The sequence below is a fragment of the Athene noctua genome, chromosome 13 (genome assembly GCF_965140245.1).
Source record: "Athene noctua chromosome 13, bAthNoc1.hap1.1, whole genome shotgun sequence".
In the NCBI taxonomy this organism is placed as follows: domain Eukaryota; kingdom Metazoa; phylum Chordata; class Aves; order Strigiformes; family Strigidae; genus Athene; species Athene noctua.
In genome coordinates, this window is record NC_134049.1 from 18,427,000 (window position 1) to 18,454,795 (window position 27,796).

At 41.1% G+C, this 27,796-nt stretch overlaps 1 protein-coding gene across 4 annotated transcripts in view; it reads right to left on the reverse strand.

The window, feature by feature from the left end:
- RORA (RAR related orphan receptor A) overlaps window positions 1-27,796 on the reverse strand; it is a 373,598-nt gene that overhangs the window by 57,293 nt on the left and 288,509 nt on the right. The window contains exons 1-2 of one of the 4 annotated variants that reach the window (XM_074917719.1): window positions 7,963-8,167; window positions 7,113-7,207 (exon numbers count right to left, since the gene is read on the reverse strand). The exons of 2 other annotated variants lie outside the window; for them this stretch is intronic. In XM_074917719.1, the coding sequence (XP_074773820.1) occupies window positions 7,113-7,134 (22 nt within the window). In that variant the 5' untranslated portion in view covers window positions 7,135-7,207; window positions 7,963-8,167. Of the gene's footprint in view, window positions 1-7,112; window positions 7,208-7,962; window positions 8,168-27,796 lie in introns of those variants that run through there. One more of the 4 variants, XM_074917718.1, reaches the window with a different exon arrangement.

The following is a 27,796-nucleotide window of genomic DNA, read 5'->3' on the forward strand; positions in this document are numbered from 1 at the left end:
TTTCTAATTGGATCATGTAAACTGTACCAGGTCTTAAAGAGAAAACGATACTGGGATGGAAGGAGAAAATTACTGAGCCAATCCTGCCTTCCCTGGCAGTTTTGGAGAAAGAAGTAGAAATTCTACACCACAAACACATGCCCAAGCACAGCCCTGTCCCCTTGCAGACTGTGGTGGAGACTGAAAACCTGAGGCCCTGCATACAATCCTATTCCCACTGTTCCGATTCATCTATTCTGAAGTTACTATTTAAAACTAAGACAATTCTGTCCAAAATAAAAGTCAGCTGAAACAAACACAGCTTTCAACTGCATTTCACATGCACGCCACTCAGCTTTGTAGGATTATTTAACTAAAGCGGTTCAAAATACCACCCTACCTCACTTGTGTAACTTGGTATAAAGACAACCTCAGTGCCCCGGATGCCTCCCCCCTTGCCTCAGGGGCAGAGGGGTCGATGCACCAGCAGAACCAAGTACATCAGCTCTTGGTATACGAGACATCTGGAAGCAGAAGACATGCCATACTGCATCCTTTCCCAGGTTTCCATTCATGGAGTTAAAATAACTTCAAGAATACTAAGCAAACAGCACATTGCAGAAGACAAGGTATGCAAATTGTGACAGGATCTTGTCCTTATTTTTAGTTGACAGTGCAGAAAGTATTCTCAACATACCAGGTGTGAGCAGAGGTGGCAGGAGGCCCAAGCGTGCCTTGTGCCTCGCCAGGCCCGGGGCCTGCAGCGCCTCTGACGAGCACCACCTAGGGCCAGTGAAAAGCAATCGCGGCACGCAGGAACACGGCCTGTGGTACTCTGTCAACCAGACAAAACCCCAGTTTGTGGTCACTTCAGTTTGAAAGAGCACTCTGACAAACCCTTTGTCACAGTGCATCTGTCTATGTAAAGATTTAATGTCACTTTTCCACCCCCTCGTTTGAGAATGATCAACTTCTTCTAAAGTGCATAAATAGAGAGTCATGCAGTTGGTTTTATGAAGCACCTTGTCCCAGGATTCAATGGCAATAAATAGCACAGTATTTCAAAGAACACAAACATTACACAGTAATTACATGGCTGATACCCTATAAGTATGCTGACTATTCTATTTGCATTGTTCAGAAGTGAAGAGGTTAGACTTATTTACATCCAAGTAGCTTTAATTAAGCTTTGAGATAAATGCTCTTAAAATAAAAGCTAGGATGATTATACCTCTCTCAACATTGATTTTAGCCTAGATGGCTACGTACGTAGCATGACAAAAGGCCCAAAGGCTAGAATCGCACAAACAGAAGAGCTACAAGCTACGGGCCCTGCATCACTCCACTGCACAGGAAAGAAAACAAAAAATGCAGTGAAATTGTGACCTTACTGAAGTCAACTGCTTCAGTGTGGTGGAGCCAGGCTATATGTTAAAGGGCATCAGCAGTGGGTGCTGCTGACCACTGCAAGTTCACAGTAAGATAAACTGCACCCAGCTGCATTCACTAACAGCAGTGCATAAATGGGCTATATTTGATGGTGAGGGCATCAGGCTACCCCACCCCAACTGTGCTGTGGAACCTCCGGCCTTCTCTAGGACAACTTGTGCACCTGTGAGAGCTATAAATGCCAGAGAATCACATTAGGCACATCCAAAAAGCACAAGCAGCACTGGCCACTCAGAGGCCACAACCACATGGCTGATAACAGCTTCAGCTTTGTGCCTCTGAGCAGACGGTACACACACACACAGAGTGGTGATAGGATGTAAGAGAGATGCCCTAACGTTCATAACACTGGACTCACGATTTTCCTGGATATCCATTCGCTCCTGTCAGCATGAAGGCTTCACCTTCCCCTGACACCAAAAAGGAAAGGGGAAGCAAATGCTAATTTAATTACATTTTTTTTCCACAAAACTGAGACGCTGTGTGTGAACCTGTGCAGGCAGACAACCTCAGTGTGAAGTGCTGGTAGCACAAGGGGCTCTCTCCAGCGCATTGACTTATCCATGTCTGTCAGCAAGCTCCCTACTGCAGCTAACCCCCACCCTGAAGAGGGGAACAGCACGACACCCCGTGAGTCACTGCCGCCCTGAGTCACTCCCTGGTGTTCTCAACATAAGGTGCAGGCAACTGGGAAGCAGCCTGAAACTGCACCAAGCTTGCCAACCTATATTTTGCAGAACTTCTTAGCCTAAATGCCTCTAGCAAGAAAAGTGAAAAAAAACCTGGGCAAACTAAAGACTTTGTTAACCACAGGCAAGGCTCCCTTTAAAACAGTATGAAGCATAAGAAGAAAGCCCATCTGCCAGATCCCCTAACAAGGCTTTCTGCTTCAACTTTTCAGTCTATGGTGTTTTGGGTTTTTTCTTCCAACAAGCAGAGAGGTCTGTACCATATAGAGCCACTTTTTTCTCATAACATACCTATTCTTGGAAGACAGAATCCTCCACTGTTGATATTTATTATTAAAAAGAGGGGAAAAAAAGAGATCGACAAAAAAGAACGAGAGGTTTAGAAGACAGTTGCTGCACCATTAGCTTTGTGTATATCCCTTCAATATCAGTCCTCAAGGAAAAGAAATCACAAAAGAAGAGAACCAGTGCTTGCTTGATCTGAGGAATTATCACTGTAATTGCAAATTACAGCTCACAGATAAATACAAGAAAGGTGAATATTTTTTTTTTCCATTTTTTTTTCCTCTCATTGTAAATACCTCCCCCCCAAATAACATTCTAAAATGTATCAAGTCTGACTAATAGCTAATTCTTGTCACACAGTTATTTTGCACTCTACAAAAACTTATCTCATGGGAATGCAAAAGAAAAAACCCAACTCAAACAAGATGCTGCATCTCAACTTCCTCTAATACTAGATAGAGAATTGCAAAGTCTAACAAAGCTGCACGTATCTACCGAGGACAGACACAAAGATTTGATGGTTTTGATTTAGTACGCATAGTTTACAAATAAATATACCAAGATATAATTCTGTTGTGTAGTGAAGATGAAATACTAACAACCCTGCTAGTAATTAGTACAATAGTGATCACTACTGTACTGTAGGTAAGAGAAGCAAGAACAAAGTTTTCAACCCTCTTAAGATTAAAATTGAGTGCTACATCATCCTAGGGAAAAAAGCAAACATGCAAGTCTATAATGGGGAATGAGTAAAGAAATCAGTCTTTTTCATACACGTTGAGGAAGTACTCAATATAAAGAGGACTCAGTTCTTGACTGAGGTCTCGCAACACTACTCCCTCAACTAATAAATGCCAATACAAACATTCACCTCCCCACTGCAGAGTCAAGCTGCAAAGCTGCAGGCCATTATCCTGCATCACATGCTGAACCAGATGCCACCTCCCCCCAACCCCCCACATCAGTTCACTGGATAAAATGTGACAACATTTCGTATCTGTGCAGTCACACCCCAAACACCAGAGACGCTTAACTACCCACCTCTACAGCCTCATCTCTTCAGGTTTTTTTCCGTTTTAAAAAGGTTACAGAAGTCCTTGTGTGGTGTCCACAGACCATTTCAGTTTTGACTCAATTATTCAGAATTATCCTAGTAGAATTATTTTTAAGATCATATTGACAGCCAGTTGGAAAAGGTTCACCATTTTAGCTAAGCAAGAGCTGTATATAACTTGAAAGAATTTGCTCTAGTCAGATGTTCAGCACCGTTTTCACTGACTTAAACAGGACGTACAGACTCTTCATACTTGTCTGTCCCCAATGAAACTTGTACAGAGCACTCAACTGCCTTTGATTATCACAGAGTGAGACATAAAGACAGATTTCCTCTTCTTTTACTTGCAAATCTTAAGAGTCAGTCTTTCAAAGGGCCTGAAAAGTACATTTCAGAAATAAACCTCAAACCAACCTTATCCTGCAAATGTGATGCAACAAATGTCTTGGGTACAAGTCAGTCATTCAAATCAGTTGTATAAAATTAAAGGAGCAAGCAAACAGCCTCTCAGCTAGCAATTCCAAAGGCCAGATTCTGTTAATATTTAGTCAACCAAAGTTCTGCACCACTGTATTTGCTAAATTGGATTTAACTTTCAATAGTGCCACAGCGAAGGCAAGTTTAAACACTCTTCAGTTTGTAAAGCAACTTTTTGGGTTTTTTAAACCTACAGCACGATATTTTTCCATAGGCAGTTGTTTACTATTGAAAAACACAGAGTAATTATCAACATGCTGGCAGGTTAGTTCCAAAATACATAACAAAAAACACATCAAAAGGTCAGGCTTGACAGACTCAGAAAAGCTCACCCGCAGCAAGCAGCACTGCATAAATCGCCGGACAGACGGCCTCTGAGCAACCTGGCTCTGCCAAGACTGAGTGTGGAGGTCGTTGCAAATAAAGCACGCTCTCTTCAGTGCTACAGTCAGGCAGCAAGGGAAATCCTGCTTATCTGCCCAACCACAGTCTGGGTAGTCATTAAAACTGAAGTCAGATTCAAGAATCATGTGCACTAATAAGGAAACCAACAGAGTCTATTTCCTTAAATAAGTATTTTTAAATGATTGTATTTTCATACAAAGACAGCGTCAGTTGGAAAACTAGTTATACTTCCAACAATCCAAACACAGATTCCCCAAAGTGAAACAATTTTCCTTACTGCTAAGTAACAACTGATTCTGCTCTTCTGGTCTATCCTCCGCAAAACGGCATCAGATTCAACTTTGTTGATGTCCACACATCAAAAGTCAGTATTAGTACCTCAAATTCTACATTAACAGCAAACACACATGGGCAGGGAAAGCTTAGAAATCATCTACATCTACCTTCTCACCAATCTCTATTTAGAAATGTCCATATAAAGGATAGTAAAACTACTGCTAGGTTCATTTTCATGCTTTATAAACTCATCAGCAGACTAAGCCCTCTCCTGGGCCTGGCGATAATACAAGACGAGTACCATTTCAGCTCTCACCAACACTGGGCCAGATCCACTCCTGTCTCCCTACAAAGTAGGTACCAAAAAGCGGTAAAATACCACGCTTTTGAATCCATCTCCCTCTGCCTTGGGCTCACCTCCCATGGCATGACAACTGAATCCATGCTTCTACTCCAGTGCAGAATTTTCGTTCACCAATTCACAGCGCTTCATACTATTCTCCTTGAAGTCAACCTTGAAGCTTCTGCCAGTGAAGACTCTCGCAGAAATAAGATCTGTACCAACAAATATGCTGGTGAAATGATCTGACTTCTTTGTAAACTTTTACTGGTAAGCATGTAAAATTGAACTCTCCCTTGAAGCTATAAGCTGGTTACCTGGCCTGCAAATATTATAAACTAAGAATGCAAGGCTTCTTGAATCTTCTACACACGTTTGCAACAGTTGATAAATAATTTTTAAAAGCCCATCAATCTATAAAATGCTTGATCAGTTATTATGAACTTTGATGCTTCACCACTGCTTATCTCCTTAGAAATAGGTAGAAAAAAAACCCCTCTTTATCCTCTGCTTGAAACCAGAAAAATCTAATTTATCACACCGCCTGTCTTAAGGACATGTCCAGCCTCTTCATTGGACTAGCCTGTCTTCCAGCTCTGTAAGCGATGTACTGACAGTTGGCCAAAATCTTTACTCATTCAAACCTGTGTATAGTCTGGAAGTCTGAGGACTTTTCAAAATGAAAGAAAGCGCATTTGCCAGGATGTTATGTTGCATGAAAAAAACAACAACTCACAAATTAATTTTACATGGTATCAATTTGGGCTACCTAAATATCAATTAAGAAATAAACATATTCTTCACTTGAAAAAAAATAATCCAATATGGAAATCTGTAACATCCCATATTCTCCTGCAGACCATAATTTTCACTTTAACTTCAGAACAGTAAAAGATCAAAAGCTCCAAAAAATGACATTACAGCACTGAGAATAAATAAAATATTCAATTCACCTACACATTTTACATTTATCCCTTGCACCTTCGAGTTTATACTCCCTATGCTACTGGTCTACTTCTCTCAAATCACAATATTGGACTGCGTATCTATTATTTCATAGCAGTCAGAGGTCACTTTGAGACAAACAACGCATTTCCTCCACCTGAACACTGTCCAGCAAATTAGAGAAAGGATAAGAAACCAAGACAGTTTTTCAATGAACTAGAAAGCTAAGTAGTATGGAACATGAATGAAATGTACCACAGACGTATTCTGTAAAAAGTACAAAAATCTACGTATTTTCATTAATAAAGCTATTAGCAATTATACTTTAAAACCCCCAAACTGGACTCTGACAAGGTTTTACATCAGTGTGGAAACCAGTTTAAATGAAACTCCCAAGAGAGTAAAAGAAATATTTCAAAGTTGAGTTGCTGAAAATCATCTGCCTGCCTTTTTACAACACACCTTAAGTCTCTGTCCAGAAGCATACAAGGCAATTACACCCTCTAAATTTTTAAGTTTTGTGTAATCCCTTTTTTTTTTTAAACTTGTTCATTTGATTTCATGGTTTTAACAGGCTTGTGAGGGATATGCTGAAAAACTCTTGTCAAAATAAGCAGAAACCTAAGGGACTGCTAAAACACCCATGTAGTTTGCACTTAAAAAAATGCATTTCCTTTTGTTACAGATGTAAGTATTTGAATCAACCCAATTAGGTTTACTTGCCAAATACATTCAGCATGGCTAATGATTAATGAATATAGCGCTTTTCTTTTTATTCACATAGGCTTCTCTCCAAGAAGAAAAGGAAGCCTAGTAATTGAAAATTACCGTGCCTCAAACACTATGCTGGTATTGGTACGTGTTACATACTGCTCTTGCAAAGTGGGGGGGGGAAGAAACAGTCTCTGGTTGAAGCTGAATTCAATCTTCTTTTACCAAGTAATTATTCTCCTTTTAAAAGAGAAACTACACCTACAAAATCTATGACAATATTTTAAAGGGTACAGATTTAGTATTTTAATGGGCGCATTAAATTCAAATGTCAACAGTGATACTTTAGACTACTATGAAATAATACCGTATTTAAATAAGATGGTTACTGGGTTTAGATTTTTTTTTTTCAAGAAAAACAACTATGACATTAAAAATGCTTTAATACAAAGTTCTACCGTGGACCTCATTCTATCAGACACAGGGCAGACGGAAAACATACCTCTAAACTCCTGATTTCTCATCAAAAACTTCGTTTGACTCTCCTCAGTCTGACACTGCCCCTCATTAAGGCCTCAGATCGGCAAGCAGATAAAACTTCAGGTTTAAAAAACCCCAAAATTAAAAAAAAATAAAATCACTAAGTAGCTCTAATTCTTCCAAAGCCTTTTAAAAATGAGCAGCTATCTCTCGTGAGGGCATTTTAGCCCCATCAGCTACCTACGGGATGCTGCCCGTTCCGTTCCCCTTCGCTAGAGACAGATTTTACAGGACGCGTTTTCTGCAAGGGTTTGCCGAAGGATCAGACAGCTCCTCTCCGCGTTATGCCACTCCAGCCGCGCTAATCGTAACCCCCGCTCGGAACAGCCGTGCTGGCGGAGAAGCCACCTCCTGCCCTCTAACTCGTACGCGGCAGCGTAAAGCGCAGCGGCTCCGCGGGGCTGCGGCTCCGCGGGGTGACCGCTCCACGGCTGCGGCTCCGCTCCGCTCCCTGCGCGGCGCGGCCGCCGGCACAGAACCACCGCGGCGGCCGCGGGCGCTGCCCGGTGCTGGCGGGAAGGACCGAGCCGCCTCATCGCTCCGGGAGCTCCGACAAATCCTCCGCCCGCTCCGGGGCCCGCCCGGCGGGGGTCTCGGCGGGCACAGGCGGCGCCGCCCCCCCGGCCCGGGGCTCCCGCAGGCCGCCCGGGGGCGAGCGGGGCCGCCCCGCAGCAGCCAGGACGCCGAGCGGCGGCACCGGCGCCCGGAGCGGGGAGGCCGCGGAGCGCCGCGACTCCGGCCGGCCCCGCCGCTCCCGGGCCGGGCTCCCCACCGTTCCCCGCGGCGCGGCGGCTCCCGCGGGCTGCGCCTACCTTTCATCGCGGCGAGCACAAAACACATCATTTGTCAGGGGCGAAGCGGCGGGGAGCGGAGCGCGGCGGGCGGGGAGGCGGGGAGGGGAGGCGGGCCGGGCCCTCGGCGTGAACCGCCGCCGCCGCCTCAGCAGCGACCGCCGCCGCCGCCTGCCAGCGGAGAGCCGCGCCGCGCCGCCATCCCCCGGCCCATATGAGGCTCCATGTGACCCGCTGACATCAGGCCAGCCCCGGCCCCCCGCCTTGTTTACACCGCGCGCTGCCTGCCCGCCCCTGCCCGCCCCTGCCGGCGCCGAGGGGCGGCGCGGGCGGCCGGTCACGGGGCGAGCGCGGCCCGGCAGCGCCGCCCCCTCCGCCGCGGGGCTCCGCCGGCTGCCGCCGGGCCGCCCTCTGCCCCCGCCCCGGGCCCGGCGCTGCGCGGACCCGGCGGAGCGGCCGCGCTGCCCGCTCGGGGCCGGCGGGTGCCGGGGGCGCTGGAGCCGAAGGGCGCGGAGCGGCCGGGCCGGCCCACGCGTAACGAGCGGGAGAAAACGACCCTCGCTTCCCCTTCCTTCCCCGGCCTCTCGTGAACTTCACTTTTTCTTCCCCCCCCCCCCCCCTCCGAGAAGGATTTGTAAGTGCTGTTTTATTGAAGCTACGTCTTGGCATAACACGACTATACACTTAATAGTCGTTGACTTGATGATCAATCAGAACAGCATTTACATTTTAAATCTGTCTGGTGATGGGTTCTTACTCTCTTAGGATTGACTTGGAACGCATGAAGCATTATAGCACTGCTGGAGTTATTTTTGTGTACTCTATAGCATCAGCTGTCACCGTACTGTCAGTGGGCGAGATGAAGTTTTGCATCATTGATATACACACATCCACGCTACAGGAGGGATAGCGCAAGACTGAACACGGAAAAATAACCCAACCGGTGAAAAAAACCCAAAACATGTTCACGAAAACTGCATTAATTAAACCAATATTTTTTCCAATTACTATCTTAGACACTGGAAGACAGTGTCACAAAATATAAAACTGCAGAAAAGAATTAATGCATTACAAGTGATTTAATAGAGAACAGAACATAACATTTCATAATAATTTAATCAGAAATATAAGCATTTAGTGAAAATAAGGGAAAACGGATAAACAGAAGCCAGAGGAAGCATCTGAATATCTGAAACAAAGCCCTACTTTTAGAAAGAGCCTTTATGAGATAAGGACACTGACACAATCTGTTACTAAATGGCCCCTAATGGCTAATTCTTCCCTATTTCTTTAATGAGTTCTTAATAGAGTATGATATTATTTAAACATGATTAGAAGCTATCCAGGTGTACTTACCATTTATCAGTCTAGTCATTCAAGTCCCATTAATGCAAAATATTGGTTTAAGTCTTCCTTATTTAAAAAAAATCCAAGAGCTAATCTAGTGCAGCAGTGTAAATTTAGCAGATATCTTTGGCATAAAGTTTTTGATCTGGGTTTCTCATCCTTACATTAAGCCATTCCTACCAATAGCACTACACATATAGTGAGATACTGCTCAGAAAAGTTACAGTGGCAGATATGGTCCCAAATGGGTTTGTGCTCATGGAGCTTTATCCTCAGCACATGTTTTAAAGTTGCAACGTGCTGAACAGAAACGTTACAGGACATCCTGGACTGAATCAAATACCACTAACAATGCTGTTCAGAGCTCTGGAAAATGCTGCTGTTACATGTGAGCCAGCTGCTGTGCTGCTGCGGAATTTAGATGCAGCCAGAAAACTTGCAGCAGGCACAAGAGAAAAGAATGATGTTTTAATATATCCTAGTGTGGGGTTAGATCATTGTAAACATTTCACTCTGACACAGCAAGTAATGTCAGACCTATGGCTTAAAAAACGTCACAGTCCATTAGTGCTAGTTGTCTTCTCAGACATTTAACCTTAAGGTACACAGCATTACATTATTACTGATCTGTATTTTTTTTCCAGTCCAACTGAAATGCAACTGGTAATCTGGAATGACATCTGATGTGCTAAATGGCTTCAATAACAAGCAGGCAACACAGATTTTGCATTCTTAAAAATGCCTTACAACGGTTGCTCCATAAAATTATAGAAGATTGGTCATCAGACATTTTAAGTGAGAAGAGCATACTTAAAATAGTCCATTACTTGTTATCAATATTCCATCTAAAGCCATCTGCTAACTGACTTTTGGATGTATAAACACATCCATTCGCACTTTAGTTTTCTGTCTTGGTTTGACCTCATTATGAAAATTCAGTTCAAAATTCCTTTCCTCCCAATTTACCAAACTATTGCAATACTGAGTGTCTCACGAGTTCAGACACCATATCAATAACAACGCAAAGACAATGTGCCAGTCAAATAATACTTAGCTCGGTATTACAGTTTACTTGACACGCAATCGCTCTCGCTGGTTTGTACAGCAGGGTTTTCATTTGACTTACATGAATGCCTCCTTACTTTCCAGAAGCTTGTACTCTGTTGTGCTTGTTGCTTAACCATCTGATAAATACCTGTACAACACCACAAGACTGTATACTCTTCATAGGATTGAGAAACTACACCTCAGATGACACACCACTCTATCCTCTCTTTCTGCATCCAAACACCTCCCGAAGGTGTCAAATCTATGTATTGATGGTTTGGACTAATTAGCAGCCTGCAAAGTAGACCCTGACCACAGCCTCATCCTTCACACCACCTTTTCTTCAGAAAAGACAGTAGCCTGTCCCAGAGGGACAGCCGGGCCTGCTACTCAACGTCCAAGTCACCACCACCGCTCCCTTTGCAGGGAGCACGCACGTCTCCCACTTACGTACGTGCTCCCAAACACGGTGGTTCCAAAACCGCACTGCAGCTTGTCTGGGGCTCCAGAATATGGCCCTTTTGGCGAAATGGAAGTTTGCACTTCAGACTGGGTGCTGGTGGGGAGCAGGCCGCCCAGCCCCAGCACCCGGCCGCGGGCGAGCGGGCAGCACCCAGCGCGCTCCTCCCTGGGGTAGATCACCCATGAAACAGCTGAACACTGCGAGCGGAGCCGGGAGGATGCGAGATGTGCTCCTGCCCTTTCACAGCAGATAAAGACAAGGCAAGGCACCTGCGCTCTTGCCTGCCTTTGGTGTGCCAGTCCCGAGGCCCACCACAACTGAGGGAAGCTGTGAGCACTAAGGCCTGCTACTGTGTAAACTTTAACCACACTCAAACATCCAGGAACTACAAATGTTAGATCGCTACTTTAAAGATGTTAACATGTTGTGTAACCTTATCAGTATTGTTCTGTGTTGTATCGATATAAAAGGTGTTCAACTTGTTAGCCTAACCACAAGCCTCTGCAACAGAGGGAAAGAACTGTTTCTAGCAACCTTTTCAACCTCTGCTAGGTGCAAAAAAAAAAAAAAAAAAAGGCAATCAGTTGCTAACAGAGAAAGGGAAAACACCTATTATCTATTAGCTACTTGTTCAAAGACATCCCCAAACAGAAATAGTTTAGATGAAACTAAGACGGATGTTTATGTTGTCCTAACTTGGAACATGAATGGAGAGCATTTCTGCAGACTGACGGGTCATGCTTTGCATTCTTGACTAAGTGAAGCTGCATGGTTAAGCTTAATTGAAGAAAATTTTCGAGACCTCCCTATCGCTAAAATTTAAGATTTGACTAATAAATATAGGATGTTAAGACCACCTTCCTTCTCTATATTAGCAGAGAGGAAAAAATGCTCTTAAAAAAAGAAGAAAATGTGTCATGCAGTAAGCTCCTGTCTGAAGGAGGTATAACCACACAGGGTTGTTATGAAGCTGAAGTTGTCAAACCACTATGAGGTACAGCATTTACTGACTGCTCTATCACTGTCACACAACTGCATGCAAATCCTCTTGCAGGGAAATGACTGCATGCTGCATTCTCCCATGGAGATGAAAACTTACTGGAAAAGAAACACGACATTAAAACATTTCAATAAATTGTCCAGGGCCTCCACATTTTCAGTTTTAGCAGACAGCTTCTTCACTTTGTTAAAATGACCTAGAACTGTTTTCCACATATGTTTTTGCTTATAAAAAGGGTTTAGACTGTGAGTATACATTTACATAACAATGTGTATTTTTAATTGTTTTTTCTGAAGTTTTCATATGCTTTTAATGAAAGACGTTCTTTAAAATGTGTACAAAATCTTGTACTGATTCAAACAGAGAGCAGTAACATTTAGAAAGGTTCAAGTATTTTTCAGTACATCAAACACTTACAGAAAATTAATTTCTTATCAACATTTAAAGAGCTCCACCGAGGAGTTAAACCCTGCCCAGAGAAGATGACAGCAGCTACCTGGTAAATGGGAAAAAACAGTTGATACTGAAAGCAAAGCCATTCTCCATTTGCAACCCAATCACATGTCCTAACATCAGGTGAAGTCTTAAGCTCCCACCTCATATTAGGGATGTATTTCTAGATGCAACAAGAGTTTAAAACATACAAGATTCAAGTGTTGGAAAGCTGCGCTGTTGCCTTTTTGGCTTTTTACACAACAGTAATTATAGGTGAAACTCACACAGGTACAGCAGTCACAACGGCCTTGTCTATCAAATACATCCAAAACCGAGTGTAGGAAAACTGCCGCTCTAAATAATCTTTAAAATACAAATCACAATTCTGTCCACCCTATTGACAATCACTTTTAAAGGGGTTTCTAATTGATATACACAACATTCACAGAAAGAAAATTGTTGTTCCTTAACACATTTCCCCCTCCAGATTTAGTGGTATTTTAATCTTCATTTATTTCTAGCCCTCCAAGTAGCACACTGTCGAAGATGAATCTAACCAAGGTTGTCCTCATTAAAGTTGGCTCTTTTTCATCTATTTAAAACTGCTACTGTGCTGACCCTGCAATCATACCATTTTGCTTCAGACAAAATACCTTCCTAAATTCTTGCTGAGAAGGTGTGCTTTTGTGCAGCGTGGGCCTGCAGCTATATGTCTTAATCAAGCCATTTTATAAACTACCCCACAACTTCCAATTAAGTACATTGCTATCCACAACTGTTGAACTGGTTGCTGTGCTTTGCCAAACAGCTGCTACAGTTCTGCACCTGGTGAAATGAAGTGCGAGTTACCAAAATGTTTTGGGGTTCATCTGGATGAAAGGTAAGTCCAAAGTCATTATTATCAGCTAGGTATGCTACTGGCAGGAAAAGATTTTAAAGGTCTAGTCAACTGGATTGTCACTCAGTTTCCTCTGACCTTGAAATCCCTTGAAAGGATATCGTATTTGCTGCTTTTCAAAATGTAAAGTAAGAGCAGTACACTTCAAAATTAAAGTGATTAGAAAGATGAGATTATGGCCAATTAATCATCCACTACCTACTTCAAGTGGGTCCATGAGAAGATTACAAGGTTATCAAGAAATAGACCAAACTGGACTTTGTAGCATCCCTCTTCTCTCTACACCTAAATAAAACAGGGTTATGAAGTGACTGGTATTGGGTTACTGATCACGCTGCCATTGCCATCTCCCTCTTTGATCCCAGAGAGATTCTTGTCTATACAGTTTTGAAGTTGTCTTAGACCATATCATCAAATCTTTCTTCAATGTCCTAACATTAATGCTGCCAGAAAGCTGGAATTGTTTGAAAGTTGTTCAAGCTCTCTTTTTCATGCATAATCTTACCTGGCTATTTTTGGCTAGAGTTGCTTGGCAAAAACTGCAGCTCTGTATTGTTCAGTATATCCCATTTGGTGGGGAAAAGTCCAGGGTGTAAAACCTACTGTTGAGATGATTGTCAGTAGCACAAACACCAGCAAGATACTGGTTATCCTCGAAGAAGCAATTGTTAGACCCTTGTTTAAGGATCATCATCATATAAACATTTTTTTGCCATAAACAGGCTCTCCAAAGAACCACTTTTCCCCACAAACCCACTCAAAGAGAATTGTGATGGTTGTAGTGAAACATCTTCAACATATTTTGGAATCTTCAAAAGTCCTTGTATCCCTTATCAGCTTGCTGTTCAGGCTCCAGTAGCACAGAAACAGCCCTTGCAAAATTGCTCGGTTAACAACTGGACATCCTGCTGGTGACAAATGAAAACAAATGCCTGGATGCAGAGATACTGGCTGTCAACTGTACAGGTGCTGGTGCCTTTTGGAGGGTTGCTGAGAGTAGACAGAACTCTGTAAGCACTTTGGTCCCTTTCTGAAAAATACTTTAGTAGTATTGGAAAAGTTCTTACTTGCCTAAAAAGCCTTTGGCCTGTACCCCTCTTAGTCAGTTTTATGGCTAACAACTGAGTTTCACAAAGTATTAGGTGCCATTCCCAAAATTCAGTGCATACAGTCATTAGCAGAAGAATTGCAATGCTCACAGGGATGGCCTGTTCTCATGTATTCCGACAGAAAAGGAAAGTGAGAACTAATAAGAATGCTCCAAGCCTCCTTGCTTCTCCCAGCAAATTTGTGACTGACCTGACCACTGGCTTCAGGTCTTTAGCCAGTTATGTACCAAGGATAAACAACAGTTCTTTTTCCTTGAGGTACATGGATCAAATTGTGGTGTTCTGTTTCTTTAATTACTGGGTTTCTCTTTCTGCCCTCTTTTGAATCACCAGGGATGGCCAAGGTGGGAGAAAGGGTAACAGTGAGCAGTGTGTGAGATGAAGTGAGACACATTTCTTTCTCAGAATATTCCTCACAAATGTGTCTGGCCACATGCAGCATCAGGATGGAACCTAGTGGTTTTCTGGCCTTTTCCTGTGGAATGGTTCAACAGTCAAGATGATATGGGCATACCCCCATGGATCCTCTATCACTCCATGTGCCTAGGGCATTAACAGCACTTTAGCCTCTTTTATTTCCTCTCTGCTTATGGCATATGCTTTAATCTGTTGACAGAAAAAATGTTTCAACTACACTTAGGAATAACCAGAGAAATGTAATAGTATGCAGTCTACAGCAGCCAAACAAAATTGTCCCTTCTGCCTGTAAACTCTGGAAACTATGTCTAAGTCATAGTTGCCAGAGAACAACTGAAGTAGCTTCACATGGCAGAGCTAAGGGGTAAGGATGAGGATGCTTCATGCATTGCATTTACCCTGCACCCCCTTCCAGATTGAGCAAAATTAATCTGAGCGAAACTGTAAGTATGCCAGCAGTTAAATTATTTCAGGTCATGCCCAATGTCAAAACTCCCTCTTATACTATACAAGACCAGCAAGCAAACTTCCCCTATTTTGAAGAATGTGATTAAGAATGTGAGTTTTAGTGGGACAAATAACCTGTGCTGGGGATTCAGAAAACTAATATGGAAATTATTTTTCTTTAATGGAAAATAGAAGCATCTGTCCAGTCAGGCAAACCAAGCAATGATTCTGTGTTATGAAATACTCTTTTTATAACTATTGACATTTCAGTCAGTAGTGCCACATGTCAATAGTGGTTTTATTGCTCACATTTAAAGTGCAGCTTTCAGGACAGGATTCATCTAAGTTGACATTGTCTGATCAGCAGCATATTTCCTGCTCCTGTGAGCAGATACATTATTTATACAGCTTTGCACTGGAGAGTACTTGTGCTATTATGAGAAAAATTTTAAGATCTGGCAGGTTTTCTATGTCTCAATGCTAAATACAAGCTTAGAACCACACATGCTTTCTAAGACAATTTAAGTTCCATGTAAGGCCTCTCTCCAGAATTAGTCTTCAAGCCACAGTTTACATGGGCTTTAAGCCTGACTCCCTCCTTTCCAGCACAGTACTTAACAGACAGGTCTTAAATACTGTGCATATTGCATTTTCTCCAGTTCCTCCTCAGGTTAATACCGAGCTCCAGAACAGAAATACTGGCAAGTCTAACATGCCCTCTGATCACGTATTAGTAGAGCACTGTTCATTTCTCCCATTTCTCACTTCGTGATATTCTGATGGTAGCCGGCAAACTGTTTTTTACAGATCAAGTGCTATTGTTCTAATGAAGAGCCACTCCAGCAGCCTTCACTCCAGATGTCCTCCTCCACGGCATCATTACATTCTTAGAATTATCAAAGAAAACTCAACTTTAAGGATAACATAAACTTTAATGATCTATTTTCAAAAGTGAGTACAGCCTCAACTGTTGTACTTCAAACAAACAAAACACTGCATACCTACTTAGAGTGATAAATAAACGATGATACAGTTCCTGGGCATGAAATCCATACAGATAATTCCTTTGCATAATTCTGATTATCAGATATGATAAAGTGACACTGTTGAAGGATATCAGACTTTAGTAGAAGCAAAATAAGATGATTCACTCACAAAAGAAGGTAATTATTTGAGAGAATTGTTCTACTAATAATCACCAAGTTCAGAGGAGAACACCTGCACAGTACTGTCTTTTACTTTAGAAGGGAGGAGAGCAGTATTCTAAACTGATGAATTTGATTACAAAGCAGAGCATATAGGGCAGACCACCTAGAGGGAATGATCTACTGCTTCATATAAAACCTGGCTTTATAACCTGCATTTGTATTAATTTAGCTTGAGACAGCTTTTTTAAACAATCCTATTTAGAAAGCAAAACAGGTAAAGGATTTAGAAACCTTTTCATTTTCTTAGTAATTTAATCTGAGCTACTACCACTTGCTTGATAAGAATAATTTTAAACTCATAATTTAAAACTCATTAGCATACACCCGTCTTACAGAAAAGAATCCGCCAAGCATTTTTCACATAGGCACATCATTTCTGATCATTTCAATTCAATTTTAAAGGATCTTTGACAGGGCCACTGAAAGGCTTGTCAAAGAACAGGGAAACATTATGACATTCTTTCCCCATATCCCTTTCCAGAGCATGAAATATGAGGGACATTTCTAACAGAATCAAGGCTAATTTAAGACACCGTTAATCTTTACTTTAAGGCTGCTATAGCTGGGGAGGTTACTGCTAGCACATGGCAGCTGTTCTTCAGAGCACATCTGTAGTCAGGTTCTAAGATATACACCAGTTATTAAGACACAAACTTCTCGACTCCAAAACAAATGTATTGCAAGAATGTACTTTACAAGCTACGATGAGCAGAGACACCTGAATTTCAATACAGCTTGTTGGGGTTTTTTTATATGTCCAATAATTAAAAAAGGTATCTGCTGCTTTTGATCATTCTATTAATTTGTAGCTGAAGGACAAAGTATTTTTTTTTACTGACTGGAAACTCCTTCCCCAAATGATATTTTTGCTATTTTAAGAGAGTCATTTATTTACTCTCTAGCATTAACATTCAAAATTGATTTGTGTTTTCAGTTACAGTGCATCATCAGAGCTGTTATACTTTACATCTGTTCAACAAGTCTATTACAATTACACAATCCACAAGATGTTGCATCATAGCTACAGGTAAGACACACTGCATATAGCAGGTCAAACCTTGTCTCCTGTACACGTGAGCAGTCCTGCTGAAACCAATGGGTTTGCTCACACTTCTGAGACAAACAGCACCGATCCAGTATGTTGGAGCACTGCTCCTCTGTGAACCAGGTGCTCTGCAAGACCTCGGACAGATGAGTAATTGTCAAGTGAAACTGAGAGGCACATGAGCTGAGGAATGAAACAATGAAAACTGAGATTCACGCCAAAGAATAAAAAACTCGAGAAAATAATTACTAAAAATAAATAGGAGGTATATCAATAAAAAGCGAAAGATGAAAACGGCTCTATAAGATCAAGGTATGTTAAATTTCTCTGTGTCATCACCAGAATTACAGCAGTGAGAAGGACCTCTACAATTCACTGACCAAAGACAAAGTGACAGACTGCCCACTGCTGAGGTAAAGCCAGATGAGGGATGGAGATGAGCTCCTGTGCAGATGACTAAACGGCTGCAACATGTTGAATGAACAGATGACCCTGTTTTTTAACAAATCTGAGATGAATGGAGGCTGGATCACTTCTAATAGAAGAACTGAAGAAAATTTCAAAAGGAGGTGAAGAAGAACTGAAGTTCAGAGGTATTGATGAGATCCACACCAAAATGCTATCGGAGGAAGCTTCTGAAGCACTGCTGAAGATAGTTAATACAATGCAAAATTAACAGAACTTGCTATCAAATAGAAGAAATACCAACGTCAAATTGCTAAGGTAGGGCAACCTACCTCAGTGTGAAAAATGTAGAAGACACACTATTTTTACTCAGAAAATCATCATCATGTTTTCTTCAAAACGTTCTGCTTAATAATTTTGAAAAATCATACAGAAGAGATGTATGATAAAAATCAAAGGGTATTCGGATAGAAGCAATTACTTTTTCCTGTAGCATATTTCTGAACAATGTAAAACACTAGACAACTCTTTCTGAGCCTCAGCTTTGAGAGAATGAGAGAATAGAGCATTCTCTGTGGCAGCTGCTTGATTCTCCTCAGTGTCATGATGTATCTGCTGTATTTCCATCCAGTATTGAAGTGAAAAGGAGAGAAGCAGCACATGGGAGCAGCCGCTAACAGAACCTTGAAAGCTCTGTACTCAGAATCAAGCATGCTACAGGAATCCTCACCAATGTACAGGACAGAAGAGACACTTCCAAAAACTAGCAAGTATTTGCAGCTGCCCTTGAAGTTAAGAATGTATCAGTGCCTGTGATAGTCTGCTAACATTCTGCAGATCTGCTAACATCTATAGATCCAACAGCAAGGGTCCCCAAAACTTGCTGTTAGGGCCAGCCTAGTAAGCGATGGTAACCGTATTTGATTTTGGAACAGCATTTTTCTGCAATACAAAGAGGGGAAAACCGAGGTAATTCTGGATCCTCACTATCTTTGCATGCTTGTGTAAGTTGGGGTCTTGAAGTCCCTGGGAAAAAGGCGAGAAATTACATGTATAAACTAGCCTGTAGAAACTCCTAAAGACCTCTGAGGAGAACGGTTAAGAGAAGGGAGAAGTAACTGCTCCTGGACATTGAGTGCCGTGTGTTCCTCAGGGCTGCAAGCCACTTTGTTCAGAAGGCAGGATCTTCTTAAACAGCCTCGAGGGGAGCCCCATGGACCTCCCAACCCACAGCAAACTTTCAGATGTGCACTGATCTGTTACAGAAAAGATATCCATTTCCAAAGCCCTAGACATTTTACTTCTTTCTACCTAATCTTGCCTTCTCTTTTGTTTCATCCATATAGATGTTAGCCTTGCCATACAGCATTCAAAGCTATGCAGAAGTATTTATTCTTCCTTAGACTTCTTTGCCATTTAAGGGTGGTACTCTGCAAAGAGCAATATGCATAGTTTCATAAGGGGAAATGAGTGCATTATTTTTGACTTCACAAACTCTAGCCCTTCCTCTTTAGTTGTCTAATGATCCTAAACTGAAAACATGCCAAGACATTGCAATATAAGCACTTCATTGGTTTTGTTAACTAAATAAGAAAACAAGTTTTCAAGCAATCATTATGTTTACATTAAGCCTGCAAAACATTTAACAGTATTGAGAAGGAAGAAATACACAGAATTTTTGTATGATGAAATTGAAAGGAAAAATTTATAAAGCTTATAAAGAAAGACCCAGATCCCTGACACAAGAACTAAATCTCAAATCTGGCCCCAAAAAGCCATGCAGGATCAGTGGTCTACCTGTATGAAAGAGGCAGCAGCTGGGGTTCACACTGGGGTTTTCAGCCAGCACAGTAACAGTAGCAGGTCTGTCATTGTCCTAAGTGAAAGAGATGCTATCTTTGTCAGGAGAAAATTGGAAGATGTTTTGTACTGCTAGATCAACTCCTCGGGTCTGATATAACTTTAGAGGCGTATCACAAGTACTTTGTGAGCATTGATGACCATACAGCAAGGGCAAAAATCACTATGTTTGTAGAGATCTGAGGCGAAAACTTCCAGGTGGTTCATTACAGATATTCTTTCTTCTTTAAAGGCTCTAATACTTGCTTTCACTACTTGCAGTGCTGATTCAAGTTATTTCACACCCAGTCATCTAGCTCCTTTTTGCTTTCATTTTCTCATGAAAATAGAAGGAAAGAAGCACCAGCTTGGCATTAGTTGGTCTTACCAATACCATGGTAATGTCTCAGTTTGTAATTATTTCATGTACCATGATACTGGGTAGGATACAATAATCCAAAATTGTGAAATAAAGTTCTGCTGCATTTCATGTGCTTGCTATTGGAGATGTTACAGATTACAGAAATTTAAAAGACACTGGTAGCATAAGGAGCTGAATGCCTGTACACTTCTCACTCTGCTAAGTAAGGTGAAAAATCTCACTAGAGATAGTCCTAATTGTTTTCCATACTGATGAAGATAAATAAATAGGAAAGGACTGGCAAAGGCAACGTGAAACCACCAATGGTGTACAGAAGGTTTACAAGAGTTAGGATTAGGGATACAGCAATACCACAGTATCTTGGTGTCCATTACTACTATTATAAAAAAAACAAGCCAAACACAGCTAGGTCACATTTGAAAGCATTATCTTGCCTCTTTAAAAGATATTATTAGTTTACTTGCAGGTTATTTATTTTTTCCCTTGTCACTAAACCCAATCAATATTAGTATGGATTATTTTTTATTCTTTTATGGCAATTCTGAGTTTTGCTAAAGGGGGCTAGTGGGGGCGGCGTGTTCCAGTTCCTCCCATTGCTGGTGGCAGTGTCGTGTATACGTGCTGCAGGATGGGACACCGTACTGTCGGCACGGCGCTCCTGCTTGTGCATGCCAGCTACATTCCTGAGAGCTGGATTTGTAGCCATGTGGTTTGCAGGGAAGCGACGTTCAAGATCACTACTCAAAAGGCACATGCACAAATGAGGGACAGGATTGTCCCTGACAATACCTTATTTCTTCAGGTCTCCCACTAAATGTTACCACTTCTAACCTGGGATTACTGGGTTAGGGGAGTTTTCCTCCATATCTGTGAAACCGACCTCATGCTGTCTGTCTAATGGTCCATGTTTAGGTTAGATAGACAGGAACAAAGGTCTCCCTGAAACAGTGTGGTGCACACATCCTCCCCTCTAATTCTGACAACAAATGTGGTGGTTTCTTGACAAAACAGGAAACTTCAAAATTAAGAAAGGCAACACAGAGAAAACAAAAGCTTCACATCACCTTATTCCAGAAAGTTTGGAAAACACTAGTTTTTTGAACAGTAAATATTTCCTGATCCTTTCTCCTGGTTTCCAGACTGTGTGGCTAAATACAGACCCTAATTTGCTGTCTCATTTAGTGTATTTTGTTCAAATATAAGTATGATAAAATAGTTTGAGGACTAAGACTTGAGATCAGAAACTGAGCAATGGAGCTTATAACATGTTTCATGAGGTGTCAGATGGCCTGCAATGAAACATTTGGCATAGAATTCAAATAGACCCAAGGTTGTAAGAGTTATTCAACAGTGAGTTAATGAGAGCACTCCTTTATAAAATGAAGGACTACAGAGTGCTTTTATTGAACCATAGCTTTTAAAAAACGCATTTACTATGGAAACCAAGGTCTGTGAAAAGATCCAGAATACAAGGGAAACCACAGGTATGGTGTCTGAACCATCTTTCTGACCAGGGAAACAAGAATTTTAAAGGCTGGTGGTAGGGGGTGATTGGATAGGAAGATAAAAATCCCTGTTCAACAAAAGCAATGTCTGGTATCCTATCCTGAAGACTGCAGTTTTTAGTGATAAAGAGCAAGCTGTTACACTCCTCCTCTATATGCATTTCCCTGGCTTGAGAATATTTCATTAAAGTGTATTTTTAAAAAGACAGACATTTAGAGTGGTTTTTCACTCATCATAGGCAGTTGTAAGCTCTACTGATCATTTGCCTAGCTGACCTCCCTATAGAGATGAGCTGGAAACAATATTATAGAAACTAAAAAAATTGGGTCCACCTAGGAATGTCTGGATCAGCCATTGGACATGGAAAGTAGAAACTCTGCTGTGAATTGGTACAGATCTGGTGCAAGCTCCAGGAAATGATCACAAAGCCAGAAGCCTTTAACCTCTGAGAAACCAAAATTTACAGATTAAACTCCCATGTTCTTCTATGCAATCTTTCAAATCCTGGTGCGTCAGAATATGGATACACAGGTCTCACTTAGCGTTCCACTCCTCAACTAACAACACTGTTCATATATCTGCAACGTGTTTGCATACATACACCTGGAAGGTGTTATCCTTTATTCTCTGTATCTGCAGAAACAGCTTCATGCAAAAAGTTCAATAGTTACAAGGTTACAAAGGTGCATTACCCATAAGTAGTGTTAAAATAAGCCTTTTATGAAAAAGAAGGAGAAAAAGAAAAACCAAAAAGCCCACTTAAGAAAAACCATCTGTAGGGTTTGTTCACCAGAACTAGATGGAAAGCAAATTAAAATCTATGCTGCTTTGCAACTTCTCATCAGCCAGGTGAATGGAAAATATGCTGAGCTACAGATTTCAGTGTTGTATGCCCACGCCCAAAGGATGCACAGGGAGTGGAGATGAACAGAACTACATGTTCCTTCTTCAAATTGCACCTATTATCTAATATACCAGTAGAAACATTTCCCACAATAATAATATGCATACGCCTCAAAAGCTGTTTATTTGGCAGCCTTGATGTATACTTCATTAAAGTATTAACTGGCATATCACACTACCAGGTTATTGCAATGATTTAGGGAAAAAAACCCAAACAAAGCCATCTTTTGTCCACAATGTAAGCATAGCAAAAAAGAAGCATGGACCGGCATTTTCTTGATGAATTTACACAGCTTAGAACCACAGACTGTTTACATGAATGACACAGACTAAAGTGTTTGTCCTGCATTATAATACTGTTAAGTGAAGACAGCTGGATTTTATTCTACCAAGAACATCAATCAATAGAGCTGCCAACTAAATTCAAATGAAGAAACCAGCAAAAGTCAAAGGAAAAGCAGAACTGGATGTAACTAGATCACAGATTGTGTTTAAAAAGTTAAAAAGAGAATCAGAATTACTTTCAAATTGAACCAATTAAAGGTGGAAATTAGAAAACCAAAAATGTTGCACTTTGAATTGTCAAAGAGAATAATGGGTCCTTAAGTAACATAAGTAATTCTTTCCCACCTTCACTAGGCCAGGAGAAAGTAAATGGTATCTTTTGGACAGCCATTTTGTACCTGGTACTACGGCAAACCAAGCCTGCAAACTGTCCACGTAGTTCAGAAACCACTTCCTCCTACATATGATTTGCAGAAGACTTCATCATGCACTCAGAAGCAGTTATTTCAGATTACATCTAAAACAAGCTACACCATGGGCCTAAAACTTTGGGTGTTCAGTTCTTCACCTGGATATTCTGGAGGAGGGCTCTCAAATGCATTTGGCAAGCAGTACTGATAATCATGTGCTAGTTTTACTACCCTAACGAAGAACTGCCCAAAACACTTAGGGGCAAACTGTTTTGAAAAGAGCCATGCTGTGGAAGCACGTAAAGGATTATGTTAAAAATACTCCATTTTAGCTTTCAGCTTAAGCAGAGAGTGACCCAAAACACACAATATTCCTACACACAAAAAACCTAGTAGGGACCTTCATATATTTCTCTCTTGTGGCTTCTCTTTGGGTCACAGAAATGACCGCAGTGCCAAAAGCATAGCACATCAATGATTACCCAGTCCTATTTATAATTCCCATATGCCAAACAACTGTGACAGAAGGCTCACCGTAAACTCCATCATTTTCCATTTATTAATAATACACAGTTTGCTGAAATGATTCCTCAAATAGTAGTACTGCACAACTGCCATAACACAGGAAAACAAGCAAATCTGCATTACTGGCAGATTTTTAAAATACCTATAGGCAAGGTTTGTAGTTTGTCTATGGCTGCATTTAGTGCAGCTGGCATTATCCAATCTGTGCATATTTTCTGGGTATAATGTTACTATATTTACATTAATACTGTATCCAAATATATTTTTGGGAGGGTAGAAAACTGAGGGAGTGGTGACTGAGTCAGGATCCCACATATTAGATTTCCATTTGGAATAGGTTTCCCAAGGTATCTAATTTCACTTGCAGCACTGTATGTCTGGGATTTCTCAACATCTAATTGATGGAAAATATTATGTCTGTGTTTTAATCCAATTCCTAAAAGGCATTCCCTTTATATGGTTATAAGTACTTTAGTTGAGTATGCCAGCAGACTTTTTGGTATTGCCATACCAAAGAAATCATGCTGGATTTTCCATAATGGGCATAAATTCCTGTGGCTGCTGTGTCTTGGCTTTCCTAACTATCAACAATATGTACAACAATATACTCCTAGGAGTCACAAAATATTTGGAAAATCAAATATTTAAAATTAATTTCCTAAAGGTCTATATGGATCAAAAGAAATCCTTGAGTTAAGATTGAGTCCTGCAGGAATGAGGGAAAAGAAAACCACCACAACAGGAAATCTATTGCTAACTTTGACATGATAAGAAGGAATGAGAAATATCTAAAAAGAAGCCTCATTTGTTAACACTGAGTCCATATACTGGATAGGTATATCAGGAAGAAGCATTTTTCTAGGAGAAGAAATAGCAGAAGGTATTTTAAATTTAAGTTTACAAGGATCAATTCTGATTTATCTCCATTATAATTGTACTTTATAGTAGGTGTTACTTTGCTCCTAAACCATCAGATTGGAATCTGATTCTGCAGGTTTATGATTAGAAGCCCAGGGATAAGCACCTGCTTCATTATCATCTTCTTTCCAGCTAAGACCAGCAGAATGGAGATAAATTACTATGCAGAACCAGAATACAGCTGTCATTCCTCTGCTCTACAATATTGATCACTTTGTCTGGATCTGGATCACAAAAAAGATCACTGAGAAAAACTGTTAATTAATTTAAAGAACGTGGAAACCCAATAAGCAATAAAAGATATGACCAGAAAAACAAATGGATAGATTCATATCACCAGTTTCATTTGCAATAACAGAATAATCTTTGGGGTGTACTTGGCTCCAGCCTGTTGGCAGGACTAGTGTACAGTTCAGAAGAAACAGTGTTTAGGTCCTCAGCACGCTATTCAGCACCTCAGTGATCCATCCAGACCTGCTGTTTTGATCAAGGCCCATCCACGCTGAAATAGATGAAAGAACACTTCAGCCACGGTGTTCCAAATGCTGTTCAATTCCTGAGTGGCAGCAAACAGCTTACTCAAAAATTAAAGGTCCAAAAGCCAACAAACTTATTGCATAAGTGGAAAAAAAAAATAATTACATATATGATTTCTGAAGACAAAGTTACTGATTGAGGTTTTATGCTCATATTGCTCCAGGAATGTGTAACTTTAAAGCTGAGACTATTACAACCTTGTGCCTTATGTTAAAATAAATATAGCTTATATACATTGTTTATAAGCTAACAAAATTCCTATTTGTAAGCTTAGTACTAATCCCATGAAGACAAGGGTATAAGATCCTATGATCACTATGAATAGCTCCTATTAACTGTGCACATAATGGCAGAACAGATTCTCCCTATTTTCAGTACTTACCACATTGAAAGCTACGAAGAATTACTGCTCATGGAAATTCAGGATTCATTAACAAACTGAGAGTCCAAAAGTCCGTACTCCAGGAAGGAAGAACTATATGAAACTGCCATCTCCCCCTTATAGTACAGCATAGACAAAATTCAATTAAACCCATGTAAACAAAGTTGCAGACACACCAACAAAAACGATGATGCTTTGCCACAGAAAGAACAGCTCCTTTGGGAAAAGATTAAATCAATATACTTAACCTTTACATTCCAAAGGACTGCCAAATCACCTCACTTTGGCAAGGACACTCATGTAAACAATCATTAATTAAATTTAAAATCTGGGAGAGAAATCTAGTTGAAATGCTTCTGGGAATGAGTCTCGTGGATATAAATCAAACAGCAATGGAGGGGAAGAACATAACAATTCCTATAAATCCAGGGTTTGTAATTCCTCAAACATCGCCAACCAAATAAGTCTATGCAGACCTTAAAAGCCATTATCAGTATGAATATTCAAGCAAGCTCTAAACATGCTTACACATACAATACAATTAGCACCTCCAGCTCACTTATCAGCAAGGTTTCAGCTGGAACACCAAGAAAACCAGTCAAAGATGGTGTGACACACTGAGTTTGAGAAGCCTACAATCTCTGCACTAGGAAAGTGACTTGTCTGTTTAGATGACAGACAAAACAGGTGAGGTACATACAGGCACACTTGCATGCCAGTAACCACATCCAGCCAAGGGTCAGCAAATGATAGGTGAAAACGGTAACTTTTCAAACCCTTTGACTGCCACAAAGCACATGTGAATACATCAGAATACAATTATACTAGTTCCACTACCCAAAACTAGCCGTACATCTGTTTTTACACAGCACTGAATGGTGCCATTTAGATATACCTGTAATTTAATTCAAAAAGCAGATGATTGAAACCTACTGACTAGTTTCAGCTGACTGGGAGACTGGGACATCAGAAGAGAGCATTTTGCTCTGGTACATCTACAGTTCCACATTCCACTCATCAAAACTTTACTTCGTCTTATGGAAGTCTTTCCAGAGATTTAAGTATGCTGCAAATGAAAAAAAAATATCCCTGACCTGAAGAGTTTCCCCTTTAAGCTGTTAATGGCTTTGTCATTCACCAGGAAAACTTAACAAGCAAGATGGTAGGCAGAATAAGAGGATCACAAGGTTGCTTCTGCATGAAGTTGAGTAGTTCTACATTTTAATCTTTTCAATCTTTACATTTACATCTTTCTAAATGTAATTCTTCTAAAGAACCAGTCATTACAATCTGAAGGTTTTATGAAGAAGTCTCCTTTCTTACCTCTCCCGTCTGCCATGGGACATATGGCGGTAACGCTGGCAGAAAGCATCTTTTGGGCATACTGTATCGAGAATGAAAGCAAACTTTTCCAGCTAGTACAGTATTGCTGTAATCGGTCTGATGGACAATATTATTTTAGGCTGCCTGTCAGATCTCTGGAAAAATTTGCCTTGCAGTGGTGCATCACCAAAACTTCTGCTTTGTCCCTTGTGCAGCTGTTAAACTGCAGGCGATAATGGTTTCTTTGTATGATAGCAGAAGGGCAATAGCCATTCTCTCCTTTTCGCTCTAGCAGCAGCCTTGGGAGCATGCCCAGGCAACGTGGAGAAGCTCTGGCAATTTAAGAGCCCTTCATTTCATCTGGGAAAGAACTCCAGGGACCCATTAATTTCCAAGTGCCTCTTGTCTCTCAGGTAGCATGGGTCTGGATAATACACCCCACAGGCTCCACAGGAGATCAGACATAATGTAAGGAGGCCTTTAATAGTTGATCATCTCTATATCATGCAACATTTAATCTGGCAATGCTGACTCCTGGTGGAGATTTGCCAGAGCTGAAACACAGGTTCTAAAGGTCATCCTAAAATATATCCACGGAGAACCTGGGAAGGAAGTGGGTTAAAGCGCAAAAGCAGGAGAGCAAGTTTTCCCCATTCAGGGAGTTCTTCACACCACCTCTCACTTTGGCTCCTCATCTTCACAAGTCAAGGTCCAATATATCACAAGTCAGGAGAGCATCAGGAAAGAGGCAAGGTTTTCCAAGATCCTTAGTGAGATAAAATTAACTCCCATTCTAATTCCATCAGTTGCCTAGGGTGAAAGGATGCTAGCAAGAAAAAAGACTTCTAGTTTTGGATGAACAAGGGCCATGAGCACGGTGGAGGTGCACCCTTTGACAGGTTCACTGTTTTGAGGGTTTGGGTGTGAGAGCATTTCTACATGTTTCCCTGGACTATTACAGAATAGATAGAACTTTGCATTAAGTTTTTCCCCCCCAAACATGCTCTGAAAGGAATGTACAGAG